General features: G+C 46.3%; 1 protein-coding gene across 1 annotated transcript in view; it reads right to left on the reverse strand.

Annotated features, from left to right (window-relative positions):
* Nucleotides 1-17,524, reverse strand: part of DLK2 (delta like non-canonical Notch ligand 2) — a 38,039-nt gene extending 20,515 nt beyond the window's left edge. Inside the window, exons 1-3 of the mRNA XM_033935865.1 lie at nucleotides 16,274-17,524; nucleotides 6,192-6,290; nucleotides 3,195-3,258 (exon numbers count right to left, since the gene is read on the reverse strand). Coding sequence (XP_033791756.1) covers nucleotides 3,195-3,258; nucleotides 6,192-6,264 — 137 coding nt within the window. The 5' untranslated portion in view covers nucleotides 6,265-6,290; nucleotides 16,274-17,524. The remainder of the gene's footprint in view (nucleotides 1-3,194; nucleotides 3,259-6,191; nucleotides 6,291-16,273) is intronic.
* Between the last annotated feature and the right edge of the window lie 2,099 nt (nucleotides 17,525-19,623).

Consider the following 19,623-nt stretch of genomic DNA (forward strand, 5'->3'; position numbering starts at 1 on the left):
GTATGCCGACACACGGCATCCTTTCATGTGTCATCATGCCTAGCGTCTACCAGGTAATCATTAAAATTGTGTTTGACTGGTTATTTGTTTAAGGAGGATGCATTGTATGTTTAAGGATGATTTACAATGTGTTTGTGATTAGAAGGAGTTGGAGAAAAGATTAAGGTGATATAAGTAGAACAAAAGAGGAGGAGGGAACGAGTGTTAGTATCTGCTCTCGTGCAAGTGGAAGCGCAGGAGCCGGCTTTTCAAAACGAATGGGGGAGTTCAATCCAACAGAAACGACCCCTCCCTCAACATAGTCAAAGAGTTTGCTCAATAATGAGATGCCCAAGAACCCACACCACAGCACCTCCCCCCCCCCCCAGGCTGGTTGCAAGTAGGAGTGGTATTTGAGGGTTGGGTCAAGGTGTGATTATGGATAATAGTGAGAAGTGGGGGACGTTCAGACGCAACGAAATGTTCACAGTATATGCCTCTCAATTATGGAACTCTACGCCCTCTTTTCTCAGACATAAAGATGCTTTTGAAGAGTCCAAATCTATTTGACGACTCTTTCTTTATCTTATGTTATCTTAAAGGATAAGTGCCTATTTTTCCCTTCATCCCCATTGGACCTTCCCCTACATGTCAACTTTCCTATAACCAATGCAGTTCTCTCCCTATTTTTCCTTTTGCATCAAGTTAGTCTTTGTCTGAGTTGATTTAATTTTTAAGCCGTAAAATAATGATGATGTTTTATTATGTACATCGCCTAGAGATTTTATAGGTGATACTATCAAATTTTAAATAAACCTGAAACCTAGATCCAAAAACAGAAAAAAACTGGACTGAAGCAGACTCCTGCTCAGAAATGATACCCTGCCAACACCCATGACCTACACCAGTGGTTCCCAAATCGGTCCTGGAGTGCCCTCTTGCCCAGTAGCGCAGTGAGGGTGAGAGGCCCCTGGGGCAGTGGTGCTCCACTCCTGCCCTCTTCTCTGCTCCACCCCCACCCCACCCCCATCTGCTCCTTCCCTGCCGCCTCCTGCCACGCGCGGCCACACCCTTTCCCTTCCCCGGTACCTCTTTAACGTTCCCGGCGCGAGCAGCAGCCCTAACCCTCCCTGCCCGACACAGCTTTTCAAAACCCGGAGAAAGTGCTGGGTTTTGAAAAGTCATCCAAAAGGAGGATATGCCTGGGGAAATCCGGATGTTTGGTAACCCTACTCAGAGGGAACCCTGGTAGGGACAGTTGGGAGCAGAGGGAAGCAGCAAGAACCTTAAAATCTACAAGTTCTGAGTTACATACAAACCTGACTTAAGAACCACTTTAAAAACATAACTCGTTCTCAACCTGGGGACTGCTTGTACTCTGTTTTGTACCACCATTACAGAAGCTCATGTGTTGCAACATCATTACAGAAGCTCATGTAAACTGCTCTGAATTGACTCCCCAGTCATTAGTAGTGGTATAGAAGCAGTGGCGTAGTAAGAGGGGGGGAGGTGCGAGGGTGTGGACCGCCCCAGGCACTGAGTCGGTGGGGGCGCTGGCACCTTTCTGCACTGCCCCCTCATGCTCACGCCATCCCTTCCTCCCACCCCCTACCTCTGTAATATCTTCGCTAGCGCAAGCAACTTCTGCCTGTTGCTTGCGCCAGCCTGGTTCCCCTCTGAATCACTTCCGGGTCACGGGGCGAGGGTGTGATGTCAGAGGGAAATCCAACGCTGGTGCGAGGAGCACCCTGCCGAAGCCACTCTCACTGGCGAAGATTTAGAGGTACGGGGGAAAGGAGAGCACAAGTGTGGAATGGGGAGCGTGTGTAAGGAGTGGGGGTATGGAGAGGAGGGTGCGAGGGTGAAGGGGGGTGTCTCCTACCCTTACTATGCCACTGTATGGAAGCTTTCAATAAACAATAAACCATTTTCAGAGCACAGACAGAACAGACATTAGAGCAGTGGTCTCAAACTCAAACCCTTTGCAGGGTCACATTTTGGATTTGTAGGTACTTGGAGGGCCTCAGAAAAAAATAGTTAATGTCTTATTAAAGAAATGACAATTTTGCATGAGGTTTCTAAATATATGAGGTTCTAAATATATGAGGTTTGCATATAGTTTCTAAATCTTTCCTTTTGGCTAAGTCTTAATAATAATATTGTAATTTATAGCTAAAAAGACATATAATCAAGAAACTATTTTATTTTACTTTTGTGATTATGATAAACATACTGAGGGCCTCAAAATAGGACCTGGCGGGCCGCATGTGGCCCCCGGGCCACGAGTTTGAGACCACTGCATTAGAGTGATTACACAAGGTAACAAAAAAGCTGCTTCCTTCCTGCTCTCATGTCTGTGTACAAGACTCAGAATCTTTTTCAACCCCTCCTTTCTAATCTGGTCAAAAGCCACGTTCCATGACCACTCAGCAAACCATTATGCAACACATTAATATTCACTTACACAAGTACAGGGGATAGACGACACCTTAGGGTTTTACCAGTCAGCCTTGCACCGGCTGGGTTAATATCGTCATGAACATTTCTTAAAATATGCTCATTGTTATTCACACATGAGTCCTTTGCTTTGAACAACTTCAGCGGTACGTAAGTTTTGTTGTGTACATTTGAACTTCAGTTTTATAAGAAAGCCACACCAAGATAAAGGTTCTGTTACTGAATTATATTGGGTCTGAAGTTTTTGAACAGATACCCTACAGTACACCAGAAAGCTCACATGGCTGATTTCCAGGCAGAGAGAAAATTACTCTCTCCCACATTTTAGTCCCTCAAACCTGAAGGTGACTCCGGAGCCCTTTTCCTGGAAGACACCAAAACAAAAGGATCATTTAACTGTATTAAATTGTCTATAGTATGTGTGTGTAAGTTGCTTTGATATCTGTGGAAAGGGCGAGTAATAAAAATGGGATGGATAGCCATATAAATAAAGAAATGTATATTGGTACTAGACCATCGGTATGTATTGCGTTAGGATAAAAACTTGCATTGAAAAACTGCACTGTAACTATGGCATATTGTAACCTGTAAATTGTATATTATGTATGTTTAACCTGTAACCCGTTCTGAGCTCTTTGGGGAGGACGGGATAGAAAATGAATTAAATAAATAAATAAGTATGGGCCATGAGCTGCTTCCTTTGCATGCATTCCCACTTCCTGCTAATCTGCCTGGGTTCTGCCCACTGTGTACGTTACCTGCACTTCCTGTGTTGATCGCAGGAGCCATGGGCAAGATTACAATGGTCACTGCATTCATCAGCTGTAAGTGAGAGAGGCGAGGAAACACAATTACAGACAGAAAGAGCAAAATTTAACATAGAGGGCGATTTTCAGAGCTACTCCTTTGGATAGATTTACCAGCCTGAAGGCATGTTGCAATAAGCACCAGGTTCTCCTAAGCCTGACCTTTTAACCACATACAATGGAGGGGTTGAATGTGTGTGTGGAGGGGATTAGGAATCAGTGGTATACCTAGACAGCCAATTTTGGGTGGGCCTGAGCCTAAAGTGGGCAGGTATTTCTGTTGCTCCCTTCTCACCACCCTTCCCCAGCCTGTGCAACAGCCTCTCTTTCTCTCCCTTCCCATCCTCTCCCCATCCTGTGAAGTCTCTCTCTTTCCCCTCCCTTCCCACTCCCTCCCCAGCCTGTGCAGTCTCTCTATTTCCCTCCCTTCCCATCCCCTCCCCATCCTATGCAGCCTCTCTCTTTCTCTCCCTTCCCATCCCCACCCCAACCCATGCAGCCTCTCCCTTCCCACCCCATCCAAACCTGGAGCATTTCCATTTTCCTTCAGGTCACCAGCAGCAGTGCCTGGACGCTGCCAGCGGCTGCCCTGGAAGCCTTCCCTCTGATGCATACCCTAGGAATTAGGGTGAGAATGGAAGCCCATATATATTTTTGTATTTTCCAAAGAATGTATTTATATGTGCTGGGAAAGGGAGGTGTAAGTGTCTGCAGGATATTTTCCTTCATCAATTTTCAAAGTGTACATTTACTTTCTTTATGAAAATAGGTACAAAGTATCCCCCTAAATCTAGAAAGTTGTGCACCCAAATTTCTGACTAGTGTGCCACTTAATATATTAATTAAATGCTACTTGACCTTAGCAACTAATTATTGGCTATAATTGGTGTTAATTGATGCTAATTGGAAGTTACGAATGTAACTGCCCTGGGTCAGTATTCCATAAGTTGCACACGCAAATTCCAGATTGCGCAACTCCAATGGGGTGTGTGGATCTGGAAGGGGCATGGGTGGGTCAAGGGGTATGTCAGGAAGTTATGCACATGGGTTATAGAATGCTAGCATTTATGCCTTCAAACTGTGTGCCACTGCGAGATTCCGGGTGGGCCCCGAAGAGATTCCAAAATTTTACTTTAATTTTTAAAATTCCCTTCATAAGTATACACTACAATAGGTGGCATGTACATTAAATGCATGCCATTTATGTGGAGTAGCTCGATTAAAAGGGGTAAGGAACTCTGCTTGGCAACTGCTCAGAAGAGCAAATCGGTAGGCACAGCTCTTCTGAGCAGGTCCAGCAGTTCCTGCAGGCTGATGTCACCACTCCTTCCTCCTGCTGGTAGTCGCTGCTCTCCCTCTACCCAGATGATCGTGGCTCCAGAGCCACAGTCAGCTAAGTTGGCAGGGGAATCTGCAATCAGCTGAGCAGACAGGACTCATTGGAGCAGCTGATCAGCTGAGCACCTTCCCTCCCTCCCCCAATTAAATTTTTTTTTTCTATAAGTCATGAAAGCTGACAGCCAGAATCATTGAAGAAACCAACCCACCATTCCATGGCCTTATTCAGCACCCTGCCAGAGCTGTGAGTGTCACCACGGCAGCACTCCCAGATCCTCTGTGTCTGGCAAGAGGATCCGCAGGCAGGGTTGCTTATGGTCAGGAGTCCAAGTGCACCAATCCCAGGAGCAACATATTTAAATCCACAAGTTACGAACCAAGCCTTGGTATGTTGCCAAGGGCTGCTGGGAGCCCACTCACCGCTTGAGGCCAGGGTCCATGGGAGCCCACCCATTGCTCAAGGCCCAGAATTGCAAAGAGTCCACTCATTGCTCAGAGGCCAGGATTACTAGGAGCTCACCTATTGCCCAGAGTCCACCAAAGATCCAGGACTGGTGGGAGTCCACATGCTCCTTGGGGCTGCTAAGAGACAACCTTTATCTGGAGCCTAGGGTTGATGGGGGTCTGCTCACTGCTTGAGTTCCAAGCACTAAGAGCCCTGAGCCTTTAGGAACTCACCTGCTATTTGGGGGCCAATGACTGATGGAAGCCCACCCAATGCCCAGGACCCACAGATGCTCAGAGCACCCCAAAGGCCCAGGGCCACTGGGAGCCAACATACTACTTTAGACTCAGGGGCACTGGGTGCCCATGCACTGCCTGGGGTTCAGGACCAATATCTCAGACTGTCCAGCACAGTTTACTTTGCTTTTAGACTGGAGTAAAACACTGGTCTAACATAATAGCATAGTAAATGACGGCAGCTAAAGACCCGAATGGTCCATCCAGTCTACCCAACCATACATGCTCCATAAACTAATCATTTAATCTAAATGGTCCTTTTTCTTTGATATTTCTGGGCCAGAAACCCAGAGCCCTGCCCGGTAGTGTGCTTAGGTTCTATCTACTGGAGTCTGTCAAAGCTCACTGCAGCCCATCTTAACCATCCCAGCTATAGAAGCCCTCTCCAGCCCAGTACTGGCCTTAGTTCCTTCAGTATATACCCATTATTTTCTGATTAGAGATCCTCTGTGTTCATCCCTCTGTCACTGTTTTCCACCACCCTATTACCAAGCTTTGCAGAGCTATGCCTCACCTTCCTTAGATACAGTATTTTTAATGTTACATTACATTACATTACGGATTTCTATTCCGCCTATACCTTGCAGTTCAAGGCGGATTACAAAAGATTTGACTGGACATTTTCCAGTGAAGATACACTTTTTTTTTTTTTTTTAATTTTAACAACAGAGGAGATATAGCTGGAAAGATTCCGAGGGGATTTACAAGTTGTCCTCCATATGAAAGCCACAATTTCCAGCAATGCCAAAGACTGGCATGGATCAGCAGTTTCCTTTCTCTTAAGGTGACTGCCCTCTACTTCACCATCAGTCCTAGACTATGGGATGAGAGGGTGTCAAACTCAACTGGCATTTGTTCACAGAGCCTTACCTTGGGCAGGATGCTGCTGGGCCATGAGACTCCAAAGCAAGAAGAGGGTCTGCAGATAGAGAGACCTGAGCATGGTCAGGACGGTCCTACTGAAGACACCTGGGAGGAGAGAGCACAGATGAGAGTCAACATTCTCCCCAACTCATTGACCAAGCAGAGACAACAGTCCATACCTCACAAAAGAGCGACACTCCCCCAACCCAGCATGAGAGCAGAATGCACAGCACCACCTCTCCAAGTCCCCACGCCCAGTGCATATACACAACTCAAGGCAGAGCAGAGACAAGAAATCCTGCACATGTCAGCCCATGCCCGAGCACTTCATCAAGACAGAAGGAATCAACAGCACAGCAAATGAAGACATCAAAAGAAGCACAATGGGCACAAGAAGGTGTGTGGAAGCAGACAATTGAGGACCCAACACGGACTGTGTTTTGGTGAAGTGCCTGAATCAGAGGCCTATATAAAGATACATAAATGTACAAATACATTACAATTTATGATAAAAAAAATTAATAATCGATAAACAATGATTGACTCAAATAATAAACAAATATACGGAGCAAACTAATACACTTCTCCCTCCATATTCGTGGTTTCAGCATTCGCGATTTCGATTATTTGCGGTTTTTAGCTTGCTGACTCCTCCCCCCCAATTACATCAGCTTGCATAGCAAATTCGCTGATTCCAAGCGTTTACAGAGAAAAATCGCTGATTCCCAGCACTTTCTTCACCGTGTTTTGCCTCTCCTTCAGGAACAGGCCAGGTCTCCCGCCATGTTATTCACGGTTTCACCATATTCACGATGGTTTTTAATAGAAAACAGCGAATAACATATGAAAAAGTTATTTGCGGTTTTTCTGTATTTGCGGTTCTGTTAATCCCCTATCACAGCGAATACGAAGTGTAATAGTAAACACAATGGATATTGTGGGAACTGAAAAAACAACTTAAGTATGTGTCCATGGACAATAGCAGTATTGAATTAACTTTTTTGGGCCTGAGTTAATCAAGGAAGCGGACTTCTGTTATCTAATAGTAATAAATAATAGTTTTATACTATCCCAACCTTAGTTTTACTATTAACAATTTGTATTTTTCTTGTTATGGAATAATATGTTATTTTATAGTCTTATTTCATATTTACTGTGTTTACTATTATCTGGTATTGGTGGCCATTCCTTTTCATTGAACCATGTCTGACCCAGTTTCCCTGCTGGATATTAGGGGACGTTCCTTTCGGCCTGGACTGATCATTTGTCAGGTGAAGTTGAGGGAGGTTCTTCCTTCTGACCTAATGACTCAGAATGGCATTATGGGAAATACTGCCAAGTGGTGAAAAATGTTTGCTGAGAACTTCAAATCTCTTGCATCGTTTTGCACAGAAGTAGAAATTTGATCCTGATGTCAGATTTAAATTACGGACAACTGGTGGAACGTCATCTGTAGAAATGTTTCTTCTCTTCTCCCTACAATTCATTTTTCTGCCCTCTGTATTCACCGAAAAGAGACCAAACTTACAAAGTTCTCTACCATGAGTCCCACAGATCTCTACAACTGAGGAATGTTTCCAAAACCTGCTCACAGTAAGCAACAAACCCCATTTGCAGTAGAAAGCTTTTGTGTACTGTAGATTTTCCATAACAGAAAATAGCCAAGTTGTTGGGATATATCTCAGGACATCAAGGGAGCTCAACAAGGTCAGCTTAACCATTGATTGGACCAGGGAGGCTCTGGCTCAGAGTGCCAGTAATTAATGGCATCAAAATAGTCAGTCTCTAACCTTACCTGATCTACAGGTTAACCTTTTTATCCAGTCTCTTCTCTTCTCTCTCCCTGTGTGTCTGGCACAGCTCCCTCATCTCTTTCATTCCCCCGCAGTCCTGTGAAGTTTACGTCAGTCACCGGCGGCAGCAGCATGACACGCTGCCTTTGGCCATCCCCCGGGTCTTCCCTCTGCCATGTTCTGCATCCTCTAAAGCAATTTCCTGTGGGTGGGATGCAGCAGAGGGAAGACCCAGGGGCTGGCCAAAGGCATAAGGATGTCAATTTTCAGTTTTGCTATCAGATCTAAAAGAACATCCTTCAGAAAATGGAAGAAGGATCCAGCCAAAGATAAAGTGCTGATAAAGAAAGCAAAGAGAGACTTTGAAAATAACTTGCAATGGCGTAGCGAGGGTGGGAGGCACCTGGGACGGAGATGCCCTCCACTTCACTCCCTTGCTCCTTCCCCGCCCCCCTGCCACACACGCACCCCCATTCCTTCCCCATACCTCTTTAACTTCACCAGTGCAACCGGCATCTCCATCCTGCTGCCCACGCCAGCCTCGGTTCTCTTTCTGATGTCACTTCCTGGTGCTGCAACCAGGAGATGACTTCAGAGAGAGAGAGAGACGAGGCCGATGCACACAGCAGGTTGGAGCTGTTGTTCATGCCAGTGAAGAGTTAAAGGCATGGTGGAGGGGGGGGAGGGGGAAAGTGCTCGTATGGCAGGGGAGGGGCGGGGAAGGACAGGAAGGCAAAGAGCAGGCGAGGTGCCAGCACCCCCACCACGTCAGTGCCAGGGGTGGTTTGCTTCCCCCCCTTACTATACCACTGATAACTTGTTTCACAGGTTAAAAACATATGAAAACTTTTACAGGTACAAACAAGAAATCAGTAAGAGAATAAGTTGGACCACTAAGAGACGATTGAGGCGTAACAAGGATCCTCAGGAAAGACAAGGCCATATCAGAGAAACTAAACGAATTCTATGCTTCAGTCTTCACTGAGGAAAATTTTGGGGAGCTACCCATGCCAGAAAAGGCATTTAATGGTAATGAGTTGGAGGATTGTGAAGATCTGCAATGTGACATAAACACGCTCGAGAAATGGGCCGCAACATGGCAAATGAGGTTCAACGTGGATAAGTGTAAAGTGATGCATGTCAGTAACAAAAATCTTATACACGAATACAGGATGTCCGGGGCGGTATTTGGAGAGACCCTCCAGGAAAGAGACTTGGGAGTGCTGGTCGACAAGTCGATGAAGCCGTCCGTGCAATGTGCCGCGGCGGTGAAAAGGGCGAACAGGATGCTAGGAATGATTTAAGAAGGGGATCACGAACAGATTGGAGAAGGTTATCATGCTTCTTTGACTGGGTGACGAGGAAGCTGGATGTTGGGGAGCCCCTGGACATCGTATACTTAGACTTCAGCAAAGCTTTCGATAGCGTACCATACCGCAGGCTGTTGAGCAAAATGAGTTCTATAGGATTGGGTGACACTTTGACAAAATGGGTTGAGAACTGGCTTGGAGGCAGGCGTCAGCGGGTGGTGGTGAACGGCACCCCCTCTGAAATGACGGAGGTGATCAGTGGAGTGCCGCAGGGCTCGGTCTTGGGCCCGATCCTGTTCAATATCTTTATAAGAGACTTGGCAGAAGGGCTTCGAGGTAAAATAACGTTATTCGCAGATGACGCCAAACTATGCAATGTAGTAGAAAGGAGTGCAACGGTCAAAAACTCAATGTCCGACAATATGAAGCACGACCTACTCCTATTGGAGCGCTGGTCTAGGATCTGGCAACTAGGTTTCAATGCCAAAAAATGCAAAGTCATGCACCTTGGCAAGCCAAAATCCATGCAAAAGTTACACCCTTAATGGCGAGATCCTAGCAAGGACTGTAGCAGAACGGGACTTAGGGGTGATCATCAGTGAAGACATGAAGACTGCCAATCAAGTGGAGCAGGCTTCATCTAAGTCTAGACAAATCATAGGGTGTATACGTAGGGGTTTCGTCAATCGTAAGCCTGAAGTCATTATGCCATTGTATAGATCCATGGTGAGACCCCATCTGGAATATTGTGTACAATTCTGGAGGCCTCATTACCGCAAAGATGTGCTGAGACTGGAGTCGGTCCAGCGAATGGCCACCCGGATGGTCTCAGGACTCAAGGACCTCCCGTACGAGGAACGGCTGGATAAGTTGCGGCTATACTCTCTCGAGGAACGCAGAGAGAGGGGAGACATGATCGAGACGTTCAAATATCTCACAGGCCGAATTAAGGTGGAAGAAGATATCTTCTTTTTCAAAGGTCCCATAGCTACAAGAGGGCATCCGTGGAAACTCAGGGGAGGGAAGCTGCACGGTGACACCAGAAAGTACTTTTTCACCGAGAGAGTGGTGGATCGCTGGAATGGTCTTCCACTTCAGGTGATTGAGGCCAGCAGCGTGCCCGATTTTAAGACAAAATGGGATCGTCACGTGGGTTCTCTTCACAGAGAAAGGTAGGGGAGGGTCATTAAGGTGGGCAGACTAGATGGGCCGTGGCCCTTATCTGCCGTCTATTTCTATGTTTCTATGCTGCTGTACCGGACCATGGTACGCCCTCACCTGGAATACTGCGTCCAGCACTGGTTGCCATATATGAAGAAGGACACAGTACTACTCGAAAGGGTCCAGAGAAGAGCTATTAAAATGGTTAAGGGGTTGGAGGAGAAACTGGGCCTCTTCTCCCTTGAAAAGTGGAGACAGAGGGGACATGATCGAAATATTCAAGATAATGAAGGGAATAGACTTAGTAGATAAAGACAGGTTGTTCACCCTCTCCAAGATAGAGAGAACAAGAGGGCACTCTCTAAAGTTAAAAGGGGATAGATTCCGTACAAACGTAAGGAAGGTCTTCCGGAGGCTGTTATAGGGGAAAACACTCTCCAGGGATTCAAGACAAAGTTAGATAAGTTCCTGCTGAACTGGAACGGACGCAGGTAGGGCTGGCCTCAGTTAGGGCACTGGTCTTTGACCTAAGGGTCGCCGCGGGAGCGGACTGCTGGGCACGATGGACCACTGGTCTGACCCAGCAGTGGCAATTCTTATGTTCTTATGAAATCAAGTGAAATGGCATGGTGGCAAATTTCTGTAAAGCTGAAAGATATAATAAGGCAACTTGACAAACTGAAGAAAGGGAAATCACCTGGACTGGAGGCTCCAAATCCCAGAATACTGATAGAACTAAAAAGTGAAACTGAGACGGCCGAGGGGGGATATGATTGAGGTCTACAAAATGTTGAGTGGTATAGAACGGGTAAACATTCAAAAATGACAAAGACTAAGGGACACTCAATGAAACTGCATGCAAATATCTTGAAAACAAATAGGAGGAAATATTTTCTCACTCAATAAACAGTTAAGATCTAGAACTCATGGTAATAGTGGTTAGTGTTGCTGGGTTTAAAAAAAAGGTCTAGACAAGAATCTGGAGGAAAAGTCCATAGTCTGCTATTGAGACAGACATGGGGGAAGCTGCATTGCTTGCCCTGGAATCAGTAGCATGGAGTGTTGCTAATATTTGGATTTCTGCCAGGTACTTGTGATTGGCCACTGTGGAAACAGGATACTGGGCTAGATGGACCATTAATCTGACACAGTATGGCTATCCTTATGTTCTTATTGTTAGTCATTTGTAACTTATATTTAAAATCAAGTGTGGTATCTGAAGACTGCAGGGGTGACCAATATAACATCAATTTTTAAAAAGCGTTCTAGAGGAGACCCAGAAAATTAGATACCGGTAAGCTTGACATTGTTTTCTGTCATTTCCATTTTGTCCAGCATCAAAGAGTCAATATTCTCATTGGAAGATACAGTGGTACGAGAAAAGGGTCAAAGAAGAGCGACCAAGATGGTAAAGGGGATGGAACTCCTCTTGTTTGAGGAAAGACTAAAACAGTTAGAGAAGATTATTTACATTGTCCAATTTGACACGGACAAGAGGACGTGAAATGAAGCTAAGGGGGGGCAAGTTCAGGACTAATATCAGGAAGTTCTGCTTCACACAGAGAGTGGTTGACATCTGGAATACTCTCCCAGGGGAGATTATTGCGGAATCGACAGTCCTAGGCTTCAAAAGCAAACTAGATGCATATCTCCTTGAGAGAGGCATATAAAGATATGGTTGGCTATAAAATAAGCCAGGTGTATACCTGGCAGGGCCTCCGCGTGTGCGGATCGCCGGACTTGATGGACCGAGGGTCTGATCCGGAGATGGCGCTTCTTATGTTCTTATGTTCTCTTCAGCTTGGTAAAGAGACGGCTGAGGGGAGATAGGATTGAAGTCTACAGAATCCTGAGTGAAGTAGAATGGGTACAAATGGATCGATTTATCACTCTGTCAAAAATTACAAAGACTAGGGGACACTCGATGAAGTTACAGGGAAATACTTTTAAAACCAATAGGAGGCAACATTTTTTCACTCAAAGAATAGTTAAGCTCTGGAATGTGTTGCCAGAGGATGTGGTAAGAGCGGATAGCGTAGCTGGTTTTAAGAAAGGTTTGGACAAGTTCCTGGAGGAAAAGTCCATAGTCTGTTATTGAGAAAGACACGGGGGAAGCCACTGCTTGCTCTGGATCGGTAGCATGGAATGTTGCAACTCCTTGGGTTTTGGCCAGGTACTAGGGACCTGGATTGGCCACTGTGAGAAGGGGTTACTGGGCTTGATGGACCATTGGTCTGACCCAGTGAGGCTATCCTTATGTTCTTAATGGACTTTTTACCATATATGTCAAGTGAAGTTTTTTCACACACCTATGATGATATGAGCTCTGTTTGATTTTTTCTGAATCAAAGAGCCTAGTATATTGAGGTCTGGTTTTCTTCACTTATTAGCATTTTTGTTTAGGTTTTGTACTGTATGGTGGTTTGGATGCATGCTGACCCAACAAGATCTCAAATATCAGTACATTTAAGTAGCTTGAACATTTTTGGATAACCAAAACCGTCTGTGTCCGTATATATTTAGTGGAATCATTGACAGCATGCCAGAATGCCCTATGCACTCTCGGGACGGGCCATGCCTGGATTCCAATGACACGGGGACAAATATGCCCTTGTCCCCGAGGATCTATCTTCATCCCTGTGTCCTCATCTGCACAAACCTTGAACCCTTTAGAACTCATGGAGACGAGACAGGGATGGAGATAGATCCCGCCGGGATGGAGACAAATCTGTCCCCGTGTCATTCTCTATAAATCCACACCCTCCTAGGCTAAGCAGTTAGTGCGGGATGTTTAGGTTGCTGGTTGGCTTGAGCGTGCAGTAACCGTTAGATCTGTGTTAGCGGTTAGTACACATTAACACCCGTGCCAGTTGCTTAGCATAGTTTCGCAAATGGGCCCCAAAGTTTCTCATAAGCCACTTTCTCTGCGCGGCTTGGCCAGATTCTAAGCTCCATGGAGCGAGGACAGTCTCTTCTGCCCCCTGCACCTGGTTCAAACTGTACAACGTATAAATCATATATACCCTAGAAGAGAAGGAGAGTGTGGACGAAGACATGAAAAAGGCATTCAAATACCTGAAAGATATTAATGATTCACAAAAAAAAGGACAATTATTCCAAGGAAAAGATACGATGAGGCCGAAAGAGGGACAGCTAAAGAGGGCTTTTACGAACTATTTCCCCATGTGGAATGCATTTTTGGAAATCCGGGCTGCAAAACATGCAAAAATCTTACAGGAGGTGCTGGAGGTAAAAGCAGCAACAGAATTAAAGGAAGACTTTACCACTCCCCCCCCCCCTCCTGCCCCCTCCCCCAGGTAAGGATCTTCTGTGATTATCCCAGTCTTTACCCCTCACTCCTCCATACCTAAGGACCTTCTTTGCTTAAAACAGGCTTTACCCCTCACTTCCCCTACAGCTAAAGATCCTCAAAGCTTATCTCAGACTTTACCTCTCACTCCCCCACAGCTAAGATAAGCACAGAGGATTCTTAGCTATAGAGGGAGTGAGGGGTAAAACCTGGGATGGACACAGAGAATCCGTAGTATCAAGTTTGTGTGTGGGTGGATGGAACAGTGGATGTGTGTGTGTGTGGCATGTGTTTGCATATACACTTTTGTTTGTGATCAATTTGGGGTTCCTGTCTGCACCAAATTTTCTTGTCAGGTGGGAATGGGGACTTTGACAGGACTTTATTGTTTTTTTGGGGGGGAACTCTTTATTTATACAAGTACTAGTTTTTAAGCCCGTTACATTAACGGGTGCTAGAATATGTGTGTGTGTCTGTATTTATTTCTTTCTCTCTTTCTCTCTCCTTAGCCTGTTTCTGTATTTCTTTCTTTCTGTCTTTCTTTTACCTCGGCTGTCCACCACCACCCCTTGCCTGCTCCCCCTGTCCATTTTCCCTTCCTTTTTCTTCCCCTGTGTCCACCACCACCCCTTCACTGCTCCTCTTATCCAGCAGCAGCCCTTCTCCCTTTGTTTTAACTCCCCCCTGTCCAGCAGCACCTCTTTCCTGCTCCCCTTGTCCAGCAATAGGCCTCCCTTCCTTTTTCTGCACCCCCTGTCTATCAGCACCTCTTCCCCTGTCCAGCAGCACCTCTTTCCTGCTCCCCTTGTCCAGCAATAGACCTCTCTTCCTTTTTCTGCCCCCCTGTCCAGCAGCACCTCTTTTCTGCTCCCCCTGTCCAGCAGTAGGCCTCCCTTCCTTTTTTTGCCCCCCCCATCCATCAGCACCTCTTCCCCTGTCCAGCAGTACCTCTTTTCTGTTCCCCCTGTCCAGCAGTAGGCCTCCCTTCCTTTTTCTGCCCCCCCTGTCCAGCAGCACCTCTTTTCTACTCCCCCTGTCCAGGAGTAGGCCTCCCTTCCTTTTCCCCCCCCCCCCCCGTCCATCAGCACCTCTTCCCATGTCCAGCAGCAACCCTTATTTCAGTTCTTTTTTGTCTGCCCTCCACCGACATCCGCCTTAAGCCGCCGCGGCCTGCAGGCACCGACAGCCTCTGTGGCCTGCTCCCACTCCCTCCTTGCAGTCGCTTGCCGTTCCCCCCCCCCCCCGGGGAAGTTTCGTGCGTTTCCGGCTTCGGCAGCCTCCTGTCTGCGGGCTGCCCGCCCGTCTGTGCGCACACATCTGCGGGAGGAGGAGGAGGCTGGGGTTGCGCGGAGCAGCAACGGCAGCAGCTCAGCCATGCAGCCAGCACTAGGTAGAGCCGGGGTAGGGCATAGACCTTGCACCGCCCGGGCAGGCTCCTCACTTTGCTTGTGGAGGCAATCAACGGCTGGCTACGGTCCCCGGCCCGTTCGAGAGAGGAGCCGCGGCGGATGGGTGAGCAGGCAAGAGGGAGGAGGGTGAAAAGAAGATGCTGGCAAGTGCGCCTGTGCCCCCCCCCCTCCGAATCAGTGGCAGCAGTGAGGCGGCACTCTGGCGGTGAGTGACGGCGAGGGGGGAGTTGCTCCGTGTTCTGGCCTGCCTCTGTGTTCGAAAATCGAATTCGGCACAGAGGCACACCTCACGGAGCCAGGAATCACAAAACTCTAAGTGCGTATGCGCGCTTAGAGTTTTATTATATAGGATATCTTGTTTACATAAGGATGAGACGCAGAACTCTCCTGTTTTATTTTAATTTGGTCATACTTAGAAAAGGAAATCTGACTAAATGTTATAAATGATACACATTGGTAAGTCTAGAATTATAAGATGAGGGTAGATAGCAAATCACCCCCCCCCCCACTCCTGTCACTTGCATCTTTTCCCTTTCCCTTCTGCTCCTGCTGGGTCCTTCACCATCATCTACTTCTCCAGATACTTCTGTGTTCCCCCTCATCAGATACTTTTTCATCTCCCATCATCTCCGTGATCCTTTCCCTCTCCTACTGTGCCCACCACCCATCCTCCCTTGTCCTTCCTCTTCACTTCTACATGTTCATGGATTCCTCTCTGTCCTTGCCTTCTTTTTCCCTTAAGTTTCTCTTCCCCACTCTTTCGCCCATCCCCAGTCTCCCCTTTCTCCTCTATCACTCACTTGGTTTGTCTCAGTTGCTTGGGGCATGGTATTATGGGCAGTTGAACAGAGCCATATTGAGTATATGATCCCTATCTCCTAAATTATGTTCCCTTTGTAATCAGGACACATAGGGGATGAGGAGAAGCCAGGCTGCCAGCCAGCTTACAGATGAGTGGGGCAGGGGAGGGGGTCTTGAAGTAAGAGCAGCCTTTTATAAGCAGTAATATTTATTATGACTTTAACAAAGGGAATGTCCTGTGTAGGGGGGATTTGTCAGTGATCACTCTGACCAGGGATGAGAGAAGCGCCACGTGTTATCTTACCTGCAAGGATCAGAGGAGAGGTGAACCCTCTACCCCTATCTGGCTTTTCGTCCACGGAAGATGTTGCAGCATCCACAATGGAGAAGGGAGGTCAACATCACAAGTCTTAATCCAGGCTGCTTTCAGTTAGAATCAGTGCTAAGAGGCAGCTGAGGACAGAGGCTGTAAACCCCTTCCCAACGGCAAGAGAGACATGCAGATCCTGGGTGGCTTTCAAGGGAGGCTAAATCCCCACCCCTCTTAGTAGTAAGGAACTGGTGACTCTTATTGGTCTCAGTTCTCCCTTTCCTAGGGATAAAAGGAATGTCCTGGCAGCCTTACCATACAGGATGTAATCTCCCACCTCCCTCAATAGCAAGAGGGAGATGCAGATCTTGGAGGACTCTCAATGGATGCTGTAACTCTATGAAAATTCAATTCCCCGAATACCGGTTTTGCGCAGATTGTCATCCCACTCAACAGCAGAGGCAGCTGCAAATCTCCAGGGGTGCTACTAATGTAGACTGCAGTGCTTTCTCGTTCTTATAATTTATCTAGCATTCTTTTCATATTGGTTTCTCTAATTTGACTTGTTAACTGCTCTGCCCTGTCCATGTCAACTAATAGCCATAAGCCATACTGCAGGCTGAAGGGTCTCAGTAGTGAGGTGGTGCTCAGAGGGTCTTGCTGCTCCCAAAGGTATCACTGCTGGTTGTAGTGTCTCACCCTGAGGTGGGAGCTGCTGGACTCAGCGGTCTCAATGCAGGCTGTGGTATCTCAGGAGGATAACTGTAGGCTATATTATAGAGTGTCTTAGCAGAGGGTGGAGGCCGCCGTCCCAGAGGTCTCACTGCAGGCTATGGTGTCTCAGCAGGGTAGTTACTGGTCACAGAGATCTCACTGCAGGCTGTAGGATCTCAGCAGGGTGGTTAGTAGTGCCAGAGGTCTCACTGCAGACTGTATAGTGCATCAGTAGAGAGTGAGGGGCTGCTGGTCCCAGAGGTCTCACTGCTGGTCCCAGAGATCTCCCTAGTCTGTAGTGTCTTGTAGGATACTTGCTTATCCCAGAGGTCTCTCTGAAGTCTCAGCCAGGTGTTTTCTGGTCCCAAAGGGTCTCCCTGAAGTCAGTAGTGTCTCAGCAGGGGGGCTTACCAGTTCCAGAAGTCTCACTGCTTGCCGATTCCACAGGTTTTACTTCTGGATGCACTGTCTCATCAGTGGGAGCTGCTAATCTCGGGGGTGTTCAAAGCTCTCAGCACAGCCCGTAATCTCTCTCGGCAGTGAATTCAGCTTCTAGCCTAGTGTATAAATCTCCAGTGTAGAGTGCGTGTCTCAGCTCAGGCTCCCTGCCAGGAACCTGGCGTGTGGCTACACATCACATTTCTCCCAAGAATTCCATCTTGCTCTTTAGAGTCAGAGCCTGCCAAGAGATCCAGAAACAAGGCATACATAATCCCGAGGGAGGGAGGGAGGCAGGCAGGGGTGGAGACTCAGCAGCAGCAAAAGTTCTTGTTTTTAGACCATAAAAACATCTACCAGTTTCCACAAGGAACAGCTATTAGTGCTGCCTAGTAAAAGGCAGGTACTATATCTTCTGGTGTAGCAGAGACGGTCAAAGAGAAACTGTATTCCTCTCCATCTCCAGCACAGTAATGGGTCCATATCTCTCTGCATCCAAGAACTATAGCCGGGTAATAAGCTGGTGAATGTATGCAGCTTTGAACAGTGGTGATAAGCATGCAGGTACAAAATGTCCCTTCCCAAAGAGCTTACAATCTTAGAGGGTACTTAAGGAATGGAAGATAGTGATTCACCCAAGGTGTGCTAGTATTGGATAAAGGAACATAACATATCCCCCATAATTCTCTAGCAACCGGGTCAGATTGGCTTCATGCCTCTTATTTTAACTCTTCCATTCCAGATCGTAGACCTGTGGATCTTGTCATCTATGCCTCTTCCATTGGAGGGACCTCCAATTCTCTTGGCTCAATGTCATCATAGAAAAGTGTATACGAGGTTTGTATAAGGAAGTCACAACAAAGGAGTCGAGAGGAGGAGATATCAATAATTCAGTCACAGGTGTACACTTTATTGATAGTAGCACTGCGAGAACTGGAAGACTCGATACTCACAGTGTTTCAGCATCTATGCCTTTGTCAGAATTGAATGCAACACTCCAGATGAGGTCACACCATGGAGCAATACAGGGGTATTATAACATTTGTAGTCTTGTTAACCATCCCTTTTTAATAATTCCTAGCATCGCCACCGCACATTGGGCAGAAGGTTTCATCGTATTGTCTATGATGATACCCAGATCCTTTTCTTGGACGCTAATCTCCAAGCATCCGGTAACTGTCATTCAGGTTATTCTTCCCAATGTGCATCACTTTGCATTTGTCCACATTAAATTTCATCTGCCATTTGGATGCCCAGTCTTCCAATTTCCTAAGGTTCACCTGCAATTTTTCACAATCTGCATGCGTTTTAACAACTTTGAACAGTTTAGTGCCATCTGCAAATGTAATCACCTCACTTGTTGTTCCAATTTCCAGATCATTCATAAATAAGTTGGCAGCATGTTTAAATTTAGTTCCAGTATCAGCCTCTACCACCCCCTTTGGCATGGTATTACAGGTTAGGTCTTCCCTTTGGTTCTTACAAGTCCCATTCTTAACCCAGCATCCAACATCCAGCTCCCTTCCTTTGACTTACAGAGAGGCTCTTGTCCAAACATACACTCTCCCCATTTGCATAATGATATTTATTTATGATTTATACTTAAATGATAACAATAGTATCCTCAAAATATACTGTGACTTCAGTATATGACTTCCAAAAAAACCAAAACAAAACCAAAGCAGATTAGAACTCATACAGCCATCCCTACCCCCACCTGCTTGATGATGTTAAGGTTGTAACATCCTGTTATATTTTATTATTATATAGCCCTAAGAGTGTACATAGGACTATACTGGGTACACCTTCTTTGTATCCTGGTACCAATGAATGATTAACAGATGTCAGAAAGATGTAATTGCAGGACTGGTGAGGTATACAAGGATGGGTTAAAGCTAGGGCCAGGCAATGATTAAACATTTTAATCACACTACATTATACCACCAATTCACAGCATGTGAAGGTGAAATAGGAAGTTGTGTTGGAGAGGGACACATACATAAGCATGGATCAATGAGGCAAAGCCAACATGGATCTAGTCAAGAGAATCTTGCCTCACCAATTTACTACATTTCTTTGAAGGGGTGAATAAACATTTGGATAAAGGTGAGCTGGTTGATAGTGTGTATCTGGCTATTCAAAAAATATTTGCCAAAGTATGTCATAAAAACCTTCTGAGGAAATTAGAAAGT

The sequence above is a fragment of the Geotrypetes seraphini genome, chromosome 3 (genome assembly GCF_902459505.1).
Source record: "Geotrypetes seraphini chromosome 3, aGeoSer1.1, whole genome shotgun sequence".
Taxonomy (NCBI): Eukaryota; Metazoa; Chordata; class Amphibia; order Gymnophiona; family Dermophiidae; genus Geotrypetes; species Geotrypetes seraphini.